The 21,397-nt window shown below is 39.1% G+C and overlaps 1 protein-coding gene across 3 annotated transcripts; it reads right to left on the bottom strand.

Annotated features, from left to right (window-relative positions):
* Positions 1 to 2,051: 2,051 nt before the first annotated feature.
* LOC117306870 (probable ATP-dependent RNA helicase DDX58) lies at positions 2,052 to 21,397 on the bottom strand. Of its 3 annotated transcripts, XM_033791431.1 has the most exons (19): positions 21,087 to 21,396; positions 20,363 to 20,491; positions 18,876 to 19,214; positions 18,050 to 18,178; positions 16,111 to 16,201; positions 14,686 to 14,858; positions 12,861 to 12,980; positions 12,351 to 12,488; positions 11,197 to 11,405; positions 10,107 to 10,331; positions 9,349 to 9,423; positions 8,799 to 8,961; positions 7,952 to 8,050; positions 7,148 to 7,308; positions 5,720 to 5,861; positions 4,366 to 4,587; positions 3,767 to 3,934; positions 2,713 to 3,374; positions 2,052 to 2,664 (listed from the first exon to the last, which is right to left on the bottom strand). In XM_033791431.1, the coding sequence occupies exons 1-18, from the start codon at positions 21,226 to 21,228 to the stop codon at positions 2,746 to 2,748; spliced, it is 3,354 nt and encodes a 1,117-aa protein (XP_033647322.1). In that variant the 5' UTR covers positions 21,229 to 21,396; the 3' UTR covers positions 2,052 to 2,664; positions 2,713 to 2,745. The 3 variants fall into 3 exon arrangements, with proteins under 3 accessions (XP_033647322.1, XP_033647321.1, XP_033647323.1); XM_033791430.1 differs by having other exon boundaries at positions 2,052 to 3,374; XM_033791432.1 differs by lacking the exons at positions 3,767 to 3,934; positions 4,366 to 4,587 and having other exon boundaries at positions 2,052 to 3,255; positions 5,847 to 5,861; positions 21,087 to 21,397.

The following is a 21,397-nucleotide window of genomic DNA, read 5'->3' as shown; positions in this document are numbered from 1 at the left end:
GTACTCTGTCTAGTGAATAGATTTTGTTTATGAGTGCTTTTAAGCACTCATAGTTAAAATAAACATAAATTAAAATTAACATAAAATTAACATATGTATATGTTGCCCCTTGGCCTAGGCCTTGATGCCCCATTCATAAGTTTCCAATATGCCATAGACATTAAGACTTTATAATGGAAATTCCTCCTTCGCAAAATGAACACAGCTTTGCCCTCAAAGATGAAATCAAGGCATGTGTGCATTTTTCATGTGTCACTTTTCTTCTTGTCTTTTCATGTGTTAACATAGAGAATATGGATTTGTCACTTTAGTATAAATTATATGAATATATTAATAATGATTTTCTTGTACAAACTATAATAATTTCAATTTATTTTAATAGAATAAAAACTTATTAAACACACCATGCACAAGTACAAATTTTGTAATTTCAGTGTTTATTCATGACTCATAGGCACATTTACTAAGCAAACAATTACTCTGCTAAGCAGGTACAACCAACAAAAATATCTGGTCTTGGCAAGTTTACAATATTGCAATAAGTATCCTACTATTTATTTTATGATCTTAGCATATCAAGTTTAAGAAAAAAGAAAAAAAAGAACATAACCATGATTTGTTATAATTAATAAGAAAACCCTCACTCAACAATCATTCTAGGAAATAAATCCGCATGAGAAAAGAGCATTTGCCACCCCTTTTCACTAGACCTAAAGATTTTACCTACATAATGGTTGTCAGCCATGAACTATTTTGCTTACAAAATCCAAAAGTTATTAAATAGGGCTAAACCAAACATAAAACAAAATATTTATTAAGATAAAATTCAACAAATCATGTAATAACAATACTATTACCTAAACATACAGAAAACAAAATTTGTTCCTTTACCACGTTTGCATTAAGTACTGCAGTTACTGAAATTCTAAAATCTTTACTTAAATTTTTTAAAAGGTAGACCCCAACCTCAGGGCTACATAGCTTAGTTGGCAGAGCGCCCTCGCGTTAAACTGGGGGTTGCAGAATCAAATCCCGCTCTAGTGAACCCACAATTCTCAAAAGTAGAAGAATCTTTAAACCTTGCAGCTTCTTAGTCAATGTTTATTGCTTATACTGCTCTACTGATTTCCTTGAAGAAAAACTTGTTCAATGAGGCTAAAACAATTAAGTGCTGCAACGAACAAACTATAACCATCCAACTAAATCATTCTTAAAGGGGAGGCATTTGTTTGGTAGTAAAATTAACAACAATAAAAATGTACTTGCTGGAAGTGTCGTGGCCGAGCGGTTAAGAGTACCGAATTCAAACTCTGGTGTTTCTGATCAGCAGAGTGTGGGTTCGAATCCCCAGCCGTGACACTTGTGTCCTTAAGCAAGACACTTTACCATTGCTTCGTCCTTCGGATGGGACGTAAAGCTGTTGGTCCCATGTGTTGTGTAACGCATGTAAAAGAACCCAGTGCACTTTTCGAAAAGAGAAGGGGTTCGCCCTGGTGTTCCTGCTTAATGCGCCGTAGCACCCTGTAAACCCCTATAAGTGCTACATAGTTGGGTCTCAGAATCCATCACTGTAATAACCTATCTTTCTGGATGTTTGTATATACTCAGCGCCTTGAGTACCTTGTTTGGTAGATACGTGCGCTATATAAGACTTCAATATTATTATTATTATTATTATTAGGTACAGCAGCTTTCAATATATAGCATGAGACTGAATCATTTCACTTTGAAGTAATGTGGTTATGGGAAAAAAGCTGAGATGGTTTAAGGAGTGATTTAAGGCCCAGTGACCAGGGGTATTAATGTTAACACACTTTGAGACACCCCTCCAGCGTGAAAAGCGCTTTATAAAAACGGTCTGTTATTATTATCCGGTAAAAATGAGCAAGATACCAGCCACAGATGATACAATTGGCATTGCTTTAGGGCTGGTAACCTTTGTGAGCTCTAAATATTGCCCCAAAATAGACGTTCAGAATTCTGCCTCCAACTCTTGTCATCAAAATGTATGACCACAACTGATTTGTACGAAAAAAGAGACTGGCTTCTAGTTTTAACGCAAAATAAAACAAGGAAAATTTTAACGGGCAACCCGCCATACTAAAAACATTCACATTTAAACACAATATTGAAATTTAAAAACATTGAGTATATGATACTGCTTTTTTTAACCTAAATTTTAAAGCCATCGTTGTGGCTTGGTTTGATTGAATGATAATTGAAATAATTAAGTGTTGCTGAACCTCTTTGCAATCTGATAGTTATCCATGATTAAAAAGGGTGTATGACTTCTGACTGGCTAGATAGCTCAGTTGGTAGAGCACTGCCACATAAATCTAAAGTTCAGAAATTGGTTTGTACTACTGTATACCCAGTCAGTTTCCCTTGTGGTTTATTACTTCCTACTGGTAGTTCTCTTGACACTTGAATACGTATCTCGGTCTTGTTTGGGACTGTGCTACAAGTCAATTTCTGGTCTGTTTATAGTCTCATAAATAGGAATCGAACTTGGTCTTGTTTGGGACTGTGCTACAAGTCAATTTCTGGTCTGTTTATAGTCTCATAAATAGGAATCGTACTTGGTCTTGTTTGGGACTGTGCTACAAGTCAATTTCTGGTCTGTTTATAGTCTCATAAATAGGAATCGTACTTGGTCTTGTTTGGGACTGTGCTACAAGTCAATTTCTGGTCTGTTTATAGTCTCATAACTAGGAAGGAATTTCCCTTACAACTTTATCAGTTTTTTCAGAAGGTCACTAGAAATTGCACAGCAGTTGCTTGCGAAAGATCTTCAAGTTTTTCAGCATCAAAAGGTGAATTTTTCCACCGTTTGTAAGTACCGTCCTCATTAGTGACAACATTGACCAGGCTGAATTGAGCGATTCGTATAGATGGATAGTATGATGTTTTGACACGTGTCAACGAACCCCAATCGTGCTCGCACTTCTCGCAGTAGATCTTCCCAATGATCGTAGAGTCTTGGCCGAGTTTCTTGGGTTTCGGGTGAGGTTTCATTCTCATCTGCGGAGGGAATTGAGTATCCAAGACAACGTAAAGTGATCCCCTGTACACTCCAATCTCGTCAGAGAAGAAGGCGTGCTTCAGGCATATCCCGCAGCGAAAACTGAACCGCTTTCCTGCGTTACTCTCGACGATATCTCTCTTCTGTTGTTGCCGGACTTCTCGGTTGATCCTGTCTCTTTCCTGTTGGGATTCCATCTGCTCTCGAAACGCTACATCTGATGAAGCTTTGAGGTTAAGAGCTGCTTGTGTCATCATTGCCTCGCGCTGACGGTTGGCACCGTCGCGATCGGCCGCGTTGGAGTCGATCAGAGAGATGAGGTAACTTCTGCCATCCTTGGCTCGAGTGCGACCTGCGAGAGATTTGAGGCAAAATTTAAACCTATTACATGTATCTCAATCATCGTGATAATTTCACAGATGCCATTCTTTAAAAATAAAATGGGATTTTGGTTCATTTCAAAATGACCACAGGTACGTGTGCTGCAAATCCTAAGCTTGATTTTAAAAAAGCTCTAACTCATGTAGTATATATATACATATATATACTACATGTATGTAGTAATAATAATTATACGATTCTTATATTGCGCTTTATAGAGCAGTGCTATTTAATAGCAGTGCAATACCTATGTATGCTATGATGAATGAAGCAGTGCCATTTCAGGTGTTTGAAACAATTTAAGTTCTTTTACACACTATGAACAAATTCCTTGATGGATAAAGTTGACGTGTCAAAACTCACCCTTTATCTGGACATGCCCAAAGTCACTTGGCACATAATCCAGCCGTATGACCAGATTACAAGCCGGAACGTCGGTACCCTGCTCAAGCAGGTTGGTTGCTACCAGCATGTGATGGTCACCTCTGCGGAAATCCTCAATCACTTTGTTCTGTTGGTTGGAGTTCATATCTGAAAAGGTTGAAAAAAGAAAAATATTTTACAAGTTGCTTTAAATGTGATTTGAAGGATTTATACAGGATAGGCAGGGAAAAAAACATAATTTGTTGGTTTTAGTCTGAAAACTGAGTACTTGTATATATTTTCTGTGAAATGTTTCATTCTGAAATGAAGTCATATTCCAGAAAACTGTAACAAAAAATGCAACAGCTGCTTTTGGACAACAATGTGTTTACATGCTGAAAATTGAAAATGGTTTCTCACATTACTCTTGACTTGAAACCCAAGACACTTGGCCAAGACTCCACGATCATTGGAAGATCTTTTGCGAAAAGTTTCAGCATAGTTAGGGTTCAGTGGACCGTGCCAAAACTTGTTATTATCCATCCATACAGTTTGCTTATTTCAGATAAAAAAACTGATCATGTGAGCGTCACACTGACCTCTTGACCCAGCAATCCTTCCGGGATTAAGGAATTCTAATTCCGGAGTATCCAGGATCCAGTCTTGAAGAGCGTGAGTGGTATCGATGGTCTTGACGAACAAGATGGCCCTTGACTTAGGACGGTTTTGATACTCTTCCAAGATGATCTCGCAGAGTTTCTCAAGAAGTGGATTCTCATTGTTGCGGTCGTCTTTGATCCTCTCCAAAGCCCTCTGCTCATCTGAAATCATTTACATGTAGCATGTTTAAAAAACGGTGAATGAATTAATTTCCAGTGCAAAGAACAACAAGATTCACCTCCTGCGATGGCCCAATATATTCTAGTCTACTCTGTGTGCTGTGGCTGAGCAGTTTAGTGCATCCGACTCTAAGTCATGAGGGTGTGGGTTTTTGTTCTTGAGCAAGACACTCAATTATAATTGATTCTCTTCAACTTGAGGTACCTGTGAGAGCAGAGATGGGTCAGGTGACTGATTTAGCTTGGTGCGTACACACTGTATGCACAGGCTACTCCCCAGGGAGCTGAGTTTTAATAAGGAGTGAAATATATGGCCAGGGGTAATAATGTTGGAGCGCCAAGAACCTTACTGAGTGACGTATTTGAGCGCTACATAAGAAGCCCATGTGAGTAATCTTACAAAGTTTATTTGTGATTCCTAAGGTTCATTTTGTTTCTATAAAACATTGTTGGGGCCTTGTCACACATACATGTAAGAGACAACTTTTGCCGGCAACCAACTGCTGTGCATGCAACAGGACCACCTTATGAGTAATGTTTCAAACAGTGTTTTTCGATCCCTAGGAGAAATAATATTCAAATGTGAAAATTCAAACATAAATGCCTTTTCTTCTGTGAGCTTGCCAAGAACTGGTTACCTGTAAACTGCCTCATGTAACATTGCTCCACATACATGTACCTTGCAGGAAAAAATACTGAGCGGTTTGATACACCCCTTAGGGGTGTGATACAGCACTTGATATTATTATACAAGTTATCACACAAGCGCAATTGGAATACGGAAAAATATAGCGCGTCTGCATCCCATATCCAACGAGGCCGAAGGCCGAGTTGGATATGGGACGCAGACGCGCTATGTTTTCCGTATTTCCACGAGCGAGCTTGTGATAATGTATTTATCTTCAACCAAACTTGGCGCGTGACCATAGAACACACAAGACGAAGGTAGTGATATTAGCCGTGCAATATAGGTTTTTATCACCACTCCATTCTGCCAATCTGATTGGAGGATTAGCGCGTACTTGAAGATAATTACTATTATATTAATGTTGTTTATTATTATTATTATTATTATTATGATGACCCATAGTCTTTTGAGGTTCAGGTAACTTACCACTGAAGATCTTCAAGAGTTTAAAGTCATTTTCAACGAAACTGCCTATCCGGTCTTTCATTGTGTCAATCATTTGATCGATGTACTTATAGGCGTCTTTACTCCGTACCTGCTTATTTATTAGCAGTGCTGAGTTATAACCCTGCAGAGTAAAGAAGAAAAATATATCCAGGGTCAAAAAAATTAGCATTGCAGCTAGCATAATAATAAAACATAGTCCTTTTAAAGCGCACATTTCTTGCACACTAGATCAAGGTGCTGAACAAATAAAGAATCAAAAATAAAACAAGTTTTTTGGATGTTAGTTTTTTAAATTTCATCATTGAGTCAGACTGGCAGATTTAGGAAGTTTGTCCCATAGGTGGGGGTCTTGGGGGTACAGTTTACGGAATTGGCTGTCACAATGATAAACAGAGAGAATATTTTTGAGGCAGACATTTGCTGAGGAGTGAAGGCATTTCCAGACAAAGAGCATTAAAACAAACATGATAGCAAATTGTTGCTAATGATTTCGGAGGCTAATCATCAAATTAACTCGCACGATAGCAGCTGCAAAGTTGACTTGCAAATAAAGGACGCAGCTAAAACATGGTCAAAGTCACATAATGCATGTTAAAGGCTCTTTCTCGCAGTCAGCCACATTGACCCATATTATGACACGGGAGTACAGCCAGAGATGAAATGTGTTTAATTTTCCACTGGGAGGAAAAGCGAAGGGCCCTGAGAAAAAAACTGAGAAAGTGTCAACCCACAACTCTACTCTCATATGGCCGTAGCTGGGAATCGAACCCAGGCCAACAGTGGTGAAAGGCCAAGCGCTTAAATCCTAGTTCATATACTTCCTGCGAATGCGAATGCAACACGAATTTTGACGCACTCAACTCCGCAAAACATTCCTTGCAAAAACAACTTTGTAACATCAAAATTCACATTCGCAGGAAGTATGAACCAGAGCTGCGTTCCACTCGCGAAAACATATTGCAATATAATATCTTTGGAATAATTGGCGTGCACTACCCGATATCAATATGGCGGCGCCCTGAGATGAAGATGGTGGCACAATACGTAGTCTTTTTTTACTTTGTTTTCGCTTTATGTAGTCCTCTTCTTTAGATCATGACATCAACTAATTACCTTTGTTGTTTCAAATCTGCATTTAACCACTCAAATACACTGCAATTATGCTTGTGACAACAAAATAATACCGTATGCTAGTCCGCCATTTTAAAAACCACTCGCCAACACCTCAGAAGTATGTTCGTGTATGGTTGCCAACAATTGCCCATCGGTGGCGGTGCACAACTCGTTCCACTGGAGATTGTTGGCGAGTGGAACGCACCCCAGGCTTTATACACACTAGCCACCAGCTGCCCTATAAGAAAATGCTCCTTCTTATAACTAGAATCAACAATTGAAATTTATTATTACCATCAAATGCCTGATGCATGTTTGGAGAATGCGATAATCAGTATCTTGCGTGATAATTTTTTGCGCATTTCTCTTCATTCTGTCGCACCATTGACGGTAGGCCTGGCTTCCCTTCTCACCTGGGATTTTTTCATTCCTCATGTGCCGACGAATTGCAGAACCTGTCAAACAAAATACAGGAGAACGCTCTTTTTTTAACTAACCAGGCTTTTAGTTTGCTCTTTTAACAAATACACTAATTAAATACTACCTAGCTGGTGCAGTTAGCTAATCAGAGTATGAAAATACATGGTAAAAACCATAGTCCACAAATTTGAAGGTACCCGCAAGAAATCATCTGTTTTTGCAAATTTAGTTAGAAGTTATCCTCCATGTTTATAACTAAATTTGTAATTCTGAACTAGCTTGTACAAATTTTAATTTAACATTAGGTCAAAAATAAAAAATCCTTCACACTTTTTAGCTTGTTTTTCCCAGTAACAAAACATCGACTGGCGTGTATGGTAGACTAGAAATGGAAATGTCCAACCCCCCGGCCATAGGTGTGAGACCCAGGGTTGCAGGGAAGGGGGTTGGCACCTGCCCTCCCCAATTCTGGCAAAACAGTGCAGAAAATGTTGATACAGCAAGAAGACAAAAGAAACTTTTTACCCAGTAGTAGAAATTTTTCTCCGTGTACAATTTTGGAGAAATCAAGCACTTTGCCTCCCTTAACGAACGTTTCCCATTTAACAATGTCCCTTGCCACTATTACACGAGCAAATGGTGCGTGAGTGACCCACTTAGGTCAAACTCTGTACTTACTTGGAGATTCCAGTAGCAGATCTTCCACTTCTTTCATAATCTCCTTGATTTTATCAGCAAAAGGGTTAACTTGCCTGCAGTTCACCTGCATCGGTTCCACTTCAAATAAATAAATGAAATATCATTATTATTTTGAGTGAAAGAGAGCACACAGCACAACGGACGCTAGGCTCTAAAATCTGATCTGCAGTTCAGAACAATAGGCCAGGCCTTACACATGGCGTGTCGTGGCCGAGCGGTCAAGCTCAATGAACTCAAGCTCTGGTGTTTCTAACCAGCAGGCTGTGGGTTCGAGTCCTGGTTGTGGCACTTGTGTTCTTAAGCAAGACACTTGATGCTTCATCACTAAGATTAACATTGCTTTGTGTAAGTCACACACTACTTATCGCTATAGGCCTTGTGTTTTATTCACTGTTTTTGTTTTTGATTTTGGATGAGAACATTAAGGTCCATTTCTTCCATCTTGTAGTTCTCAATAAAACACATCTGAAAAAACCTTTGAAGACTTAATACAATGAAAAAGTCATATTTCAACGAAAACAATCGAAAAGACAGCATGGTGAGTGACCTAACTCGAGCCACTCAAGTATATGAACTTTGTTTTTGATTGCGGCAATCAAAATAAGCAACAATTGTCCAAGTTTTTGGATGAATTCTCAACTTTGACAGTAGTCTAGATGGAAATATTTGTCAGGAGGATTGGCACTGGTATAAATTGTACAATCAGTGAGCTCTCAGAAAAGAAACCTAACAAAATTTACTTGCCAGTAAATACAAATCTTGTACTATATTTTTATCCAACCAACTCGAATAGGTTTCCTGTTCTGAAAAGAAACTATGCCTTTACCCTCTTTGGGAATGTTCACACGGTTCTTCAGCTGTTCTGTGTGCCTTGTTACCATGGAGATGCTTTGGGCGTCCATGTTGGCACATATCTGAATGGTATGCTGATCTGCTTGGTGCTGATGGCCTGCCTTTCCGGTCCCTAGACTGGCCGTCATTCCAATGATCTGTCGGATAAAGGGAATTGCAAATCTAGAAGATGTACAGAGGTTTTTTTATTTTTTATTGCAAGACTGGAAGATCTAACCTCAAGCATTATGTTAAGTTCAGTGAACAAAAGCAGAGATTAAATGTTTTGAATCATAATAAATTTGAGCAGAGACAATTTCAAAATCAACCCCAACCCCGACAATTCATGGCATGGTTTAGACTATACTTTCAAGTCTTTGAGTCAAGATGAGGAACAATCCTTGGAACCTTTGTGAACTGCTCGTAATTGTTTGCTCTGCTCTCTCTCTCTCTCTCTCAAGCTCGATAAAAGCTTGTTTAGTTACCAGTTAAAAAAAATATAGAGACAATTTAATGCAACCACAATTACAGTCCATACAGCTTACCTGTGGTAAGTTGGTATTTCCACTCTGTTTCTCATTGAGGTAGCGTGCCATGATAGTGTTGTAAGCATGGTCTTTCTAAAGCGGATAAAATAAAAAAATTAAATTGTTAACTAGGTGTGCTTCAAAATTTTACGCTCTATTTCCCTCCAATCAAATTAAAGACACTGGATACCTTTGGTAATTGTCAAAGACCAGGTCTTCTCACTTGGTGTATCTCAACATACGCATAAAATAACAAATTTGTGTAACTTTTAGCTCAATTGGTCGTCGAACTTGCGAGATAATAATGAAAGAAAAAACCACGCTTGTCACACAAAGGTGGTGGTTTCAGATGCTTGATTTTGAGACCTGAGGTCTCAAATCAACTTCGTGGAAAATTACTTCTTTCTCGAAAACTACGTTACTTCAGAGGGAGCCTTTTCTCACAATGTTTTATACTATCAACAGCTCCCCATTACTTGGTACCAAGTAACTAGGTTCTATGCTAATAATTATTTTGAGTAATTACCAATAGTGTGACTGCCTTAAAGCAACACAAGGAGTTGATGACACACATAATCAAAAACAGTATTGGAAATCAAGCAACCAATTATGGGATCTATTTTTTATAAATGAAAGTTGCGAACAAATTAAGTTTGGGCTCAGCATCTGATAACACGTTTGAATGTTTTGTGCACACTCTGCCATCCCATGGCAACCGGAGCGGTTTGGTTATCAACAGGAATAAAAGGTTTATACTGGGAACAAAGATGGCTGACCTGACAGAGATGGCACTCGTCAAACACCAACAGTGAGAATTGATCCAGAGGGATGTAGTCCAGGGCATTCTCCAGGAGTTGGGCAGTCAGGACGATCACATTCTTGCTTGTCATCTCTTTCTGAAGGGTCGACTCCGAGGCACCGAATAAACCGATGACCGAGAAGAAATCCATGGGGAGGAGTAATTCCCTCAACTTATTTTTCTGCTGATCGACCAGATTCACCTGTAGAGAAAATTAAAGATAACTTTCATTGTTTGCAAATTTTTATAACTACAGTAACAAGTATATTAATTTTTGGTTTTACCCATAACATCTATTATACAGTAACAAGTATTAATAGATCACAAGGGAAAATACAAGAATGGTCAAGTCTGCCCAGGTAGTACTTACAAAGCAAGACAGTTCTTTTCAGAACTGAGAAGTCTCCCGAACTCTGAAAAATCTACTCTGCAGTAGTAGAATATATAGCAAAACAAGTTTTCAAAAGAACAATCTACCAAGTTGATATACACACGGTTTTGGCGCAAACCCAATATACATTGATGCTGCACTATGCAATGCCTCAAATCCCATATGCTGTGTAAGTGCAATAAAAAGTTAAATTTGAGGTTTGCGGATGAGCAATAGCTTCTTATAAGATAGTTGTGCAAAGAGTACTCAATCCTATACCCCAAAGATTAAAGATACCAACAATGGCACAACAAAGGCGGGGAGAGGGGAGGGGGATTGAGCTCCTGTGCTCAGCAGAACTCTTGCCCCCAAGAAATACCTATGCCCACTACAAGAAATTAATATTCTGTAAAAGTTTCTGGCAACAAAAAATTACCTTTTAATCAGTCCATGAACTTTATAGCCCAATCTTAATAACCAGAGTGAAAAGCATGCCATTGGACTTTCCAATATTTCCTGATTAAAAAAAAAAACAATTCCCCTTTTCACGTGACTTCTCCCAAGTCTTGTCACTCTTTGTATCTTTGACGTATTTTTATATTAAGTGAGGGCCCCAAATGATCAGCTGTGGTGGATAGGTCACAAATTAGTGGTAAATGCACGGCCGTTCAGCCAAAGTCAACCAAGCCTTTCTTACCGTGGTCACAAGAAACAGGGCACATCTGTCTCGGATCGGTTTGGGTCGTTGACTGATGAAGTGATCATGGATGATGTAAGCCGCCACGTGAGTCTTACCGGATCCAGTCGGTGCTACCAAGACGGTATTTTTACCCCTGACTGCATCCTCAGCAAGCTCCAGTTGGTCGTCAAATAACACCGGCCTCTGCGCTGCAGAGGTTGTTTTATCTAGAGAGAAATATTTCAAGGATAGTTTTAAAATAATACAAGTAGGATTTGAAACTTTGCGAGGTGGAAAAACGACATGGAAAGGTTTGCGGTAACACCATGTAATGACTATTTCTAAATGAGTTGGGGTGGTTCTGAAAAGAACCGATGGTTTCAACTCGACGTTTCGATCAGTATGCTCTGACTCTGATCGTCTTCTGAAGAACTGAAAAGAACCATTGGTTTCAATTCTCTCCAGAAGACGATCAGAGCATACTGATCGAAACGTCAAGTCGAAACCAACAGTTATTTTCAGAACCACTCATTTAGAGATAGTCATTACATGGTGTTACCGCAAACCTTTCAATATATGATAAGATAAATTTTTGTGACAAATTAGCATAGTTAACATATCCTTGGAGGGGTAACTAGGTTTTTTTCGCTAAAATTTTTTAACTGGGAGCTTTTGAGATAGATATCTGGGATGGGGGTGTTCATTCAGAAATGATTTGTAAATGAAATTAAGATGGGTTCACCTCTAACCCCCAACCATCCATCGATGATCTTGCCTACAGTAATAATAATAATAATAATACCTATACTTGGTTCTTATGTAGCATTTTTTATCTTCGGCCTCGTTGGGGGACGTTGGGGGACGCAGAAGAACTATATTTTCCACTCGTGCTTGTTTGATAACTTAATAAAAACACCCCTATAAGGGGCATATCAGAGTACACAGTATTTTTCCTGCACGGTATGTTGAGCTTCAATTTGAAGTATGAGACCAGCCTTCGATTTCACAAAGAGTCTTAACTCGTCTTAACTTAGGATTAATCTTAAGGTCTGCATGCTACAGTGCAGGGTTGGGACTCGTCCTAAGTCCTAAGATTAGTCTTAAGTTAGGAAGAGTTTTGTGAAATCGACGGCTATTCCTATAAAGCACTGAGTAATGGTTTAGTAGCTTACCCTCTTGTGGTGTGAATGAGTCTCCTGTGGCCATGGTGCCAGCTTGTATATCATCTTCGGGAGGCATCGCAGCATGGTCAGGTTGGTCTTCCCCGTCGAGTCTTGGCTCGGGTTGTGTCCTACATGTAAATGCTTTTTCTAAACACCAAAGGGTACGATACATCATTAGTTCTAACAATTTCACCTTTAAGTGTCGAACAAATCTTCAACGATCAAAGATTATCCAGGTTTGTTTCACCTGGGATAAAATTCATAAAGCATGTAAGCACAAAAACTTTCAAAGCACAGAAAAGTATTGCTTAACAAAATTATTGTATCAGCCAAAAATACGTTGAGTTTTGTCAGGCAGTATTTTCTGCTTAACAGCTTTAGCGACTTGGCCCCTGGTAACAATAAAACTACTTAATTCGTCATGTTCATTTTGAAGCTCAGCGACCTGGGAATATGGTGTCAGAGATGTGGGTTATATCTTCATAAACAATTTAATAACTGAATGAAAAGATGTCTTACTTGACACATGACCTTTGTCCTCCTTCAAGATGTTGATGGCATTGTTATCTCCACCAAACACTATCGTCGAATTGGTACTGTTGGGTGCATTCACAGTGTTGTGATAATGGTGGTGGACAACTGATGATGAAGCAAACAACAAGATTGTTTTGATATATATTTGGTTTCTTAAGCACCATGGTGTTTACTTGCTGTGTAGATATGGTTCAGGGCCCAATTTCATAGAGCTGCTTAAGCACAAAATTTTGCTTAAGCCAAAAAATCCTTGCTTAGTAAAATCAGATTACCGGCCAAGAGTCCACTCAATTGTTATGCTAAATAAACAACAGCTAAATACCAGTCACAAGCAATGTATATGGCATGAAATTTTTGCCAGTAACATGTGTAAAACAAGCAAGCTATTTTCGTGCTTATGAAATTGGCCCCTGGTGATACTCTATAGTCATTCATTCATTCATTTCTTCTATTTTTACCACACACAAGGAAAAGTGAAATAATTTACATTACATTATATTATATTGATTAAGGAAGACATAAGTAGTACAATAGGAATTTGTGTGAGGATGGAGGCCTCCAAGAAGCATCAGCTTGTTGAGTAGAGACCCCACTCATACAATAACAAAACAAAGAACAATACAACAATATGAAAACACTATTACAACTAAATTCCAACTTAAATATTGGCATAGCTAGTATATAAAGTAAACTTGAGGTTGGAGTAAAGAAAGTTTCCGCTTGAATAAGAATAAACTCTGTATTTTTTTCAAAGAGGTATCCAAGGAATTCCAAAGCTTAGGCCCTTCATGTTTGACACTTTTTGGAGTTAGTGTGGTACGAGCATATGGTTGATGAAAATCAGTAGACTGCCTAGTGAAGTGAGAGTGGATATCTAGATTTTTTATATAGCGCTTCTACTACCCCAAAGTAAATTTTGGGGTATTCTCAGGGGATTTGTCTACTACAGCGGAGTAGACTTTTGGAATTCAGGAGACTTCTCAGTTCTGAAAAGAACTGTCCTGCTTATATCCTGGGCAGAAGGTAGAAAATTGGCCAGGACTATCTGCTTTCACTTAGTGGATCGAGGGGACTTCTCATTATCAACTCAACTGCTGGGAGTGAGTTTTTAATTGGTTTCAATGTTTCAACTAGTTTGCTCTATATAGTCATCGTCAGAAGACTAGAGTGTGAGAGATGTTGGTCAATATATTGTGTTGTTGATATTGAATACTGCAATTGATGAAATGCAACAACCAATTCAAAAGATTTACACAAGTTTAACATCTTGCAAACTTTGTGAAAAATCCCTTGAGACTATGAGTGGGATAATCCCAAGAACTCATGTAGGAAGCTAGACTTGGGGTGGTACACGTTGGGGACTTGGTGCAAAGTGGAGAAAAATCAGATCAAAAGTGGTGCGCTATTTACACTGTAGGCCTACAAGAGCCGAAATGGGTTTACAGAATCCTAGAGCCAGCTGTAGGTTATAGAGGATTCTAATTGCTGGCAGGGCAACCTGCTGGAATGCTGAGATGGGTGGCGCATATATACTACAGGCATGATATTTGGTTCTTTGGAAAAAAGGGGAACATTTTAATGAGTATGACCGGCTGACCTGCATGTACACATGGTGTTGGCTTATAGACTTTTCAGGCTAATTAATCACACTTTTCTGATTTTTCAAGAACAAAGCGATTTGGAGTTCAGACTTAAGAAGGAAGAGAAGCCCGTTACTAGATGGTAGTTCAGGTTTTAGATCTTAACTAATCTTGGGTAGAATGGAAATTTGTATTTGTCGTTTATGAGGCATCTGAGGAATGTTACGAACCTTGTAGAGGGCGTTCTTCCGATGGACTCCTTTTTCTTTTGAGTGACCCTTGTTCAACAATTCCTATTCTTTTCGGACTGCAAGACAATTTCCGACTGTGCATTGGGTGAGGGCGTTTCATGCTGGACGAACGGGATCGTTGTTGAAATCCTCGACGTGACGCGTCTGGTGAACTGAGAATAAAAGCATAATTGGTCATTGTAATGTGCTGATGAGGCCCGTGAATGGAGTAGAACACATATCTTAGCAATTTCACTTTGCAATTTTTTAACAAGAAAACACAGACAGTAAGACTACAGTCTGGCATTCCATGGCAAAGAGGTGAAGGCAGGGAAGAAATCACGAAGAAAACTTAAATTCAAAAACAAAATAAAAATTGTAAAAAAAATACTTTTCTAGGTTTTGAAAGCTGATATAAATGTTCTGGTTTTTAATCAAAACTACTGTAAATACCACATAAGATGTTTCAGTTTGTTATAAAATAAATTTCAATATTTCGTTTGCTCAAGAATTTGGTACTAAAATACTCTTATTTGTATTACTGTAAAAGTGTTCTCAATTTTAACAGACTTCTTTCAGACATCCCCTCTGCGAGGGCTTGTACACTAACTTTTTATTTAAAGTGAGCTTCCTTAAGAATTATCAACCCAGTAGTTTGTCTTTAAAGCTCTGTTTGTTTTGATGCCAATGAACTTGTCAGTGCAGGCCAGTGGTTATACTGCAGTACTTGCAATCATGACAAGGTTGTGAGGTTTGAAACCTATACCAATCTAACTACTGGTTTCACAATAAAATAAGTGTTGTCGTCTAGTAAGAACCCCTGGGTTGTGCAATTCATAATCATAGACTATGGGAGTGTCGTGGCCGATCGGTTAAGAGCACCGAATTCAAACTCTGGTGTTTCGGATCAGCAGAGTATGGGTTCGAATCCCCAGCCGTGACACTTGTGTCCTTTTAAAGCGAGACACATAACCATTGCTCCTTCCTTCGGATGGGACGTAAAGCCGTTGGTCCCATGTGTTGTGTAAATGCATGTAAAAGAACCCAGTGCACTTATCGAAAAGAGAAGGGGTTCGCCCCGGTGTTCCCTGGCTGGATTGGCAGAATATTGCACCACAGCACCTTGTAAACCATTACATGGTGCTTAAGGATATAGGTCTTATATCTCAAAATTCGCCCCACTCCTTGCAGTAAATAATACCTGGCGCTTTGTATCCGTTATAAATACGGTTGTTATAGTTATCAAACCATTGTTGTATTCGAGAGAGAGTAGCTGTTGCCAGCGTGGTGTTGATATCCCAATGGAACGTTGCAGAGTTGCCTTGATTGATGGAAAGATCATCTAACAAACAAACAAACAAACAAACAAACAAACAAACAAAACAAACAAACAAACAAAAAGCTCTGATGTTTGATGTCACTTACTCAAATGAAGTTGTCCTGTGTAATCTTGTAGAGGAGGGCTCTTTATATCCACCCCACGCACTGCCGTCGATCTCTTCCATTGAAAAGGAATCTTTGGAAAATGAAATAACAAATGTGTATTATTACCACTCCAAGAAGAGATTCGCGCAGCTGGATGGGCCCATTGTAAGAGCTCTTAAAGACACTGGACACTATCGACCAGTCTTCTCACTTGGTGTATCTCAACAAATACATAAAATAACAAACGTGAAAATGTGAACTCAATCGGTCATTGAAGTTGCGAGATAATAATGAAAGAAAGAACACCCTTGTCACACGAAGTTGCGAGATAATAATGAAAGAAAGATAACGGTACATCCTTGTCACACAAAGTTGTGCTCTTTTGGTTGCTTGAATTCGAGACCTCAAACTCTAAATCTGAGGTCTCGAAATCAAATTGGATGAAAAAACTTCTTTCAACGGCGCACCGGGGGGGGGCGGGGGGGGGGGGGCTCGGGGGGCTTGAGCTCCCCCCCCCCCCCCCCCCCCCGCAAAGAGGGTCCCCCAAAAAGAAAAAAAAGGGAACAAAAACGGGGGAGAGAGAGAGGGAAGGAAAGAAGAAAGGAAAAAATAATAATGGGGAAGGGGAGGACTGGGGAAAGGAAAAAAGAGCCGAGGGAGAACAGACGCAAATGCGTGTGTAGTTTTAGGTTTTTATTTCCAGTGGATGTATTTTCTTTTCTTCCTTTGCCATTTGAATTTTTTCCCCCGTCCAAAATAACTCTTTTATCTGGGATATTCGATAACGCGAGGGGCAAGGTGCGAGGTGAAAGATTTTGCTGATGCAATGATCTTATGACAACTCCCTTGTAATTGTGTAAACTTGCAACAATAACATATTAAGCATTTGAAACCCGTTGTCCAGGATAAAATATATCTCATCATATCGTTCTTGGTCGCTCCAGCATTTAATGGTTTTCTAGTCACTACACTTAAATTTGAGAAACGCCGGATAGTAATGTTTTTTTTACCCGCAATGTTTTTACTGAATATGCATGAAACCAGATTATCGACCAACCCGATCGAATGTTGATCACCACGCGTTGCTTCTTTTCCACACTTTTCATTTTAGTCGGCTATGTTCAGGGATTAAAAGGTTTGCAATCCTTACCTTAACAAATTTCATATGACATTTATGCCCTGATTAAAGTTATTATTTCATTTTTGAACAGTAATCTGATAAAAATTATTATTGTGCGACACCACTTTCGCAAAACAAAGGTTTATCTGTAGGTTCTGGGTTTGTCGCCTCCTTATTCATGGAATTTGCCGCCCAGTGATGAAGAGTAGGTAGCACCGCCTATAATGTTCTCTTTTCAACCACGTCCGCAGCATTACTATTTAAAACAAAAACCTTTGCTGAGTTATTGACTGATTTTTGCAGTCGCAAGATTATTATAAACGATACATTTACATGAATCAGAAGTGCTTAAAAGGTATGTTTTTCTTCTTAATTTATGCATAAAGAGGCTTGTTTTTTCACCCCCAAAACGCCAGAAAGCTCAGAGCTCCGGTTCGCCCCCTGGACCCCCACCGGGGCTTCGCTCCTAGACCCCACCAGGGGCCGTAAGGCCGGTCCCTGGACTCCACCCAATAAATTGGTTCGAGCCCACCCAAACAAAACATAATCCTGGGTGCGCCGTTGTTCTCGAAAACTACTTCACTTCAGAGGGAGCCGTTTCTCACAATGTTTTTTACTTTCAACCTCTCCCCATTACTCGTTATCAAGTAAGGTTTTATGCTAATAATTATTTTGAGTAATTACCAAAAGTGTCCACTGCCTTTAAGAGTAGGTTTGAAATCAACCCCTGTTCCCACAACTCTCCCAATTACAGGGCTTTTGTTTAGAGCTCACTGGAGAGCCCTCAATAATGATCCAGCGAAGTGCTTTTTTACATACCACCTGTTGGTTGACCCTGTGTTGTATCATCTTCCATAGGATCACCATCTAGTAGGGCGAGTGACTCCAGACTTCTGGAAATAACTGAGTAAGGGTTGTTTTCTTTCTGTTTGCTTCTTGACATCAGGGCTGTAAAATAATTGTAAAAAGTCTAGGTTAAGAGTATAGATTCTGAAGAGAAAGGTGTATTTGAATAACTGTCACAGGGCTCAACATAACCCACTGCACCCACAGCATGCTGTTTTTGTGGTGATATTGCTGCACGATGCCCTGTGCAAGTTTTTTTTTTCCATGACAAAAATAAAAATAAATATTTTTTAGGGTTTCTGGATGAATGAGTCGTTTTTATGAACTTTCTTCCCATACCGCCACTCACTGACTTGGTAATAATATCGACACACGTCGTTGATTCTGCACACTCAAAATTCTGCACACTCAAAACAACCTCACAAGCGTATTCTACGCATGACCAACACAATAATTATATAACCTCCTGTTTTACTGGGTACGAAGAAACTACGACATGGACCATTTGCGGACCTCTCCAACTTATAATATGAAAGCATTTATCGGATCTGCATAGGCAGCATCCAGCAAAAAATTTGTTTAACAGTTCTCGTCATGTCTCACTGAGACAAAAACTATTTTTATGAAATTGTTTTACTTATTTTTCAAAAACTACCGCATCTCGGCAAATAACATTTTAAGGGAAGTTTTCTACCATCATTATCTTCAAATGATAAGACCAATGTGAACTTTTGTGTTTTTTGTATTTAACTTATTTTTATTTAAAAATCAAGGAGCCCAAATATTTCTTTATTTTCACCTCTCTGTCTGCCTGATCTTAACTTCTCTGCGATACTCCCGTGATTGGTATTTTCCAGAGCACAAAGAAACACCTCAAACCAACCCGGTTCAAGGGTCCTGAGGGTCAGTAGCAACAAAGTAGTCCTGGCCTGGGAGATCTCTCCCACCTCTCGTTTACAAATCAAGCTATGCTTCTCATCAGGACTTATGTACGTAAGGTAGATGGCCATTTCTGCAGGATCTATGTCTTGAAGTTGTGGGTAAAACTCAGTGATGAGTTTATGCTCGATGTCAAAATCCTGAGGGCTGTTAACTCCAGCAATGAAGTCTGCAAGTAGAGCATTGGTTGTGTCCTCACCTGGAATGTTAATAACAACTGGGTTACATTCACCCTGACACAGTATTCAAATTCAAAACTCCCTTTAACTTCAACTTATCGATATGAAGGCAAAGTTGGAATTTAAAGGAACACGTTGCCTTGGATCGGTCGAGTTGGTCTCTGAAAAGCTTTTGTAACCGTTTGTTATAAAATGCATGGTTAGAAAGATGTTATAAAAGTAGAATACAATGATCCACACAAGTATCACTCGAAATTGCCTGGTTTTCCTTTTTCCTCGTCGAGTAACACAGTCAGCCATTTATGGGAATCAGATTTTTGACTCCCATAAATGGCCGACCGTGTTAGTTCGCGACGTAAAAGGAAAACCGTGCCATTTCAAGTGATACTTGTGTGGATCATTGTATTCTACTTTTAAAGGCAGTGGACACTACTGGTAGTTGACAAAGACTAGCCTTCACAGTAGGTGTATCTCAACATATGCATAAAATAACAAACATGTGAAAATTTGAGCTCAATCGGTCATCGAAGTTGCGAGATAATAATGAAAGAAAAAAACACCCTTGTCACACAAAGATGTGTGCGTTTAGATGGTTGATTTCGAGACCTCAAGTTCTAAACTTGAGGTCTCGAAATCAAATTCGTGGAAAATTACTTCTTTCTCGAAAACTATGGCACTTCAGATGGAGCCGTTTCTCACAATGTTTTATATCATCAACCTCTCCCAATTACTCGTCACAAAGAAAGGTTTTATGCCAATAATTATTTTGAGTAATTACCAATAGTGTCCACTGCCTTTAAAACATCTTATATGCATTTTATAACAAACGGTTAAAAACGCTTTTTATAGACCAACTCGTCCGATCCAAGGCAATGTCAGAATGTGTTCCTTTAAGTGTCTACTCAAGACAAGTCTTGCTCTGATGATAGACAGGAGACAAGAAGAGAGTTGAAGAAGGGCGGCGTGTGAGTTTGGAAAGCCTGGGGTGCGTTCCACTCACACAAAATAGCAACAATAGCAATATACCATGGGCAAACGTACTGTACTTCTGCGGTGTTGATGGGTGATTTTTAAAATGGTAGCCAGACGATAATATTTCCTTGTCACAAAATTTATTATAATGTGTTTTCGGGGTTGAGAACACTACTTTCATAAAAATGTATCATACCAGATTTTCTGAGAGCTTTCATGAACAAAGAAACTTTGTCTGGATTCTGGACTTCTTCTATCATCTTCAGTAGCAGATGAACTGAAAGCTTAATCCCACTGAGATTTTTAGTTATTGTCTCAGCCTGATCTGAAATAAAAGACATCAGAAAAACGAATCAAAACATGTACAAAATGTCCATCAAAGATGCAAGTGAAGAATATCTAGTGATGAGGAGTACTCACGCACGCAAGCAAAACTTCCCTGCTAACCCATGAAATACTGTTAACCCGTAAGCGCAGAAATCCCTACTTTCGTAAGCACCGTTTCTTAGACTTGGACACCCTGGATCACAGACATTCTTATGAAACAGATTCAGTTGAGGATTCAGCTGTACCAGGTTTATAAATTCCTCCTGCACCAAGACGTTTTCTTCGATATAAACTTTGGCAAACATCCAAGCCCTAGCCCTAGGCCTAGCCTGGACATACTTTTCCTCTCCATCTCCATCGGTTTAGTCAGCAAAATATCCTGCCGGATACATCAACGCTAACTTGCAATCATCATACTTCTATTGTATTACTGAGGATGCATACAACAGTTCATTTCTTCCTAGGACAAGTAGGGACTGGAACCATCTACCAGCAGAAGACATGACTGTTCAATGATATTGACTTACAATAAAAAATTTTAAAAAGATTATCTGTCATTTTCGTAAAACACTGACCCAACATTGTCTTCTTACCCACAGTAATTAGCTCCAATTTCACCAACTGTGCCAGTAGATCCACATCTAAATTGAGATAGTTTATCAAAGTATCCCTGAAGACCACAGTAAGCAATGAAGACTCAGGGTCCCTCCGCTTCCGATGCGGATTATATGCCATCTTGTTAAGTTAACTTGCTAATAACAACACTACTGAAGACGGTAATGAAAGAAGAACACTTCAGTTTGTCGTCCTACATCATGATGGTGTTTTGACAACCAACATTTCAGTGTAGCTCCTCAAAATCTACAAGAGTCGAAGAGCCGCAACCATCAAATTCAAAGAAGAC

The sequence above is a fragment of the Asterias rubens genome, chromosome 2 (genome assembly GCF_902459465.1).
Source record: "Asterias rubens chromosome 2, eAstRub1.3, whole genome shotgun sequence".
Taxonomy (NCBI): Eukaryota; Metazoa; Echinodermata; class Asteroidea; order Forcipulatida; family Asteriidae; genus Asterias; species Asterias rubens.
This window is presented reverse-complemented; position numbering and strand designations above follow the sequence as displayed.

Excerpts from the sequence above, each read along its gene's own strand:
- LOC117306870 (XM_033791430.1), bottom strand. The coding sequence starts at position 21,228 with ATGGCATATAATCCGCATCGGAAGCGGAGGGACCCTGAGTCTTCATTG. Across the intron at positions 11,406-12,350 it reads CTCATTCACACCACAAGAGG|ATAAAACAACCTCTGCAGCG; the intron begins GTAAGCTACTAA and ends ATTTCTCTCTAG. Across the intron at positions 4,588-5,719 it reads ACTCTTGAAGATCTTCAGTG|ATGAGCAGAGGGCTTTGGAG; the intron begins GTAAGTTACCTG and ends AAATGATTTCAG.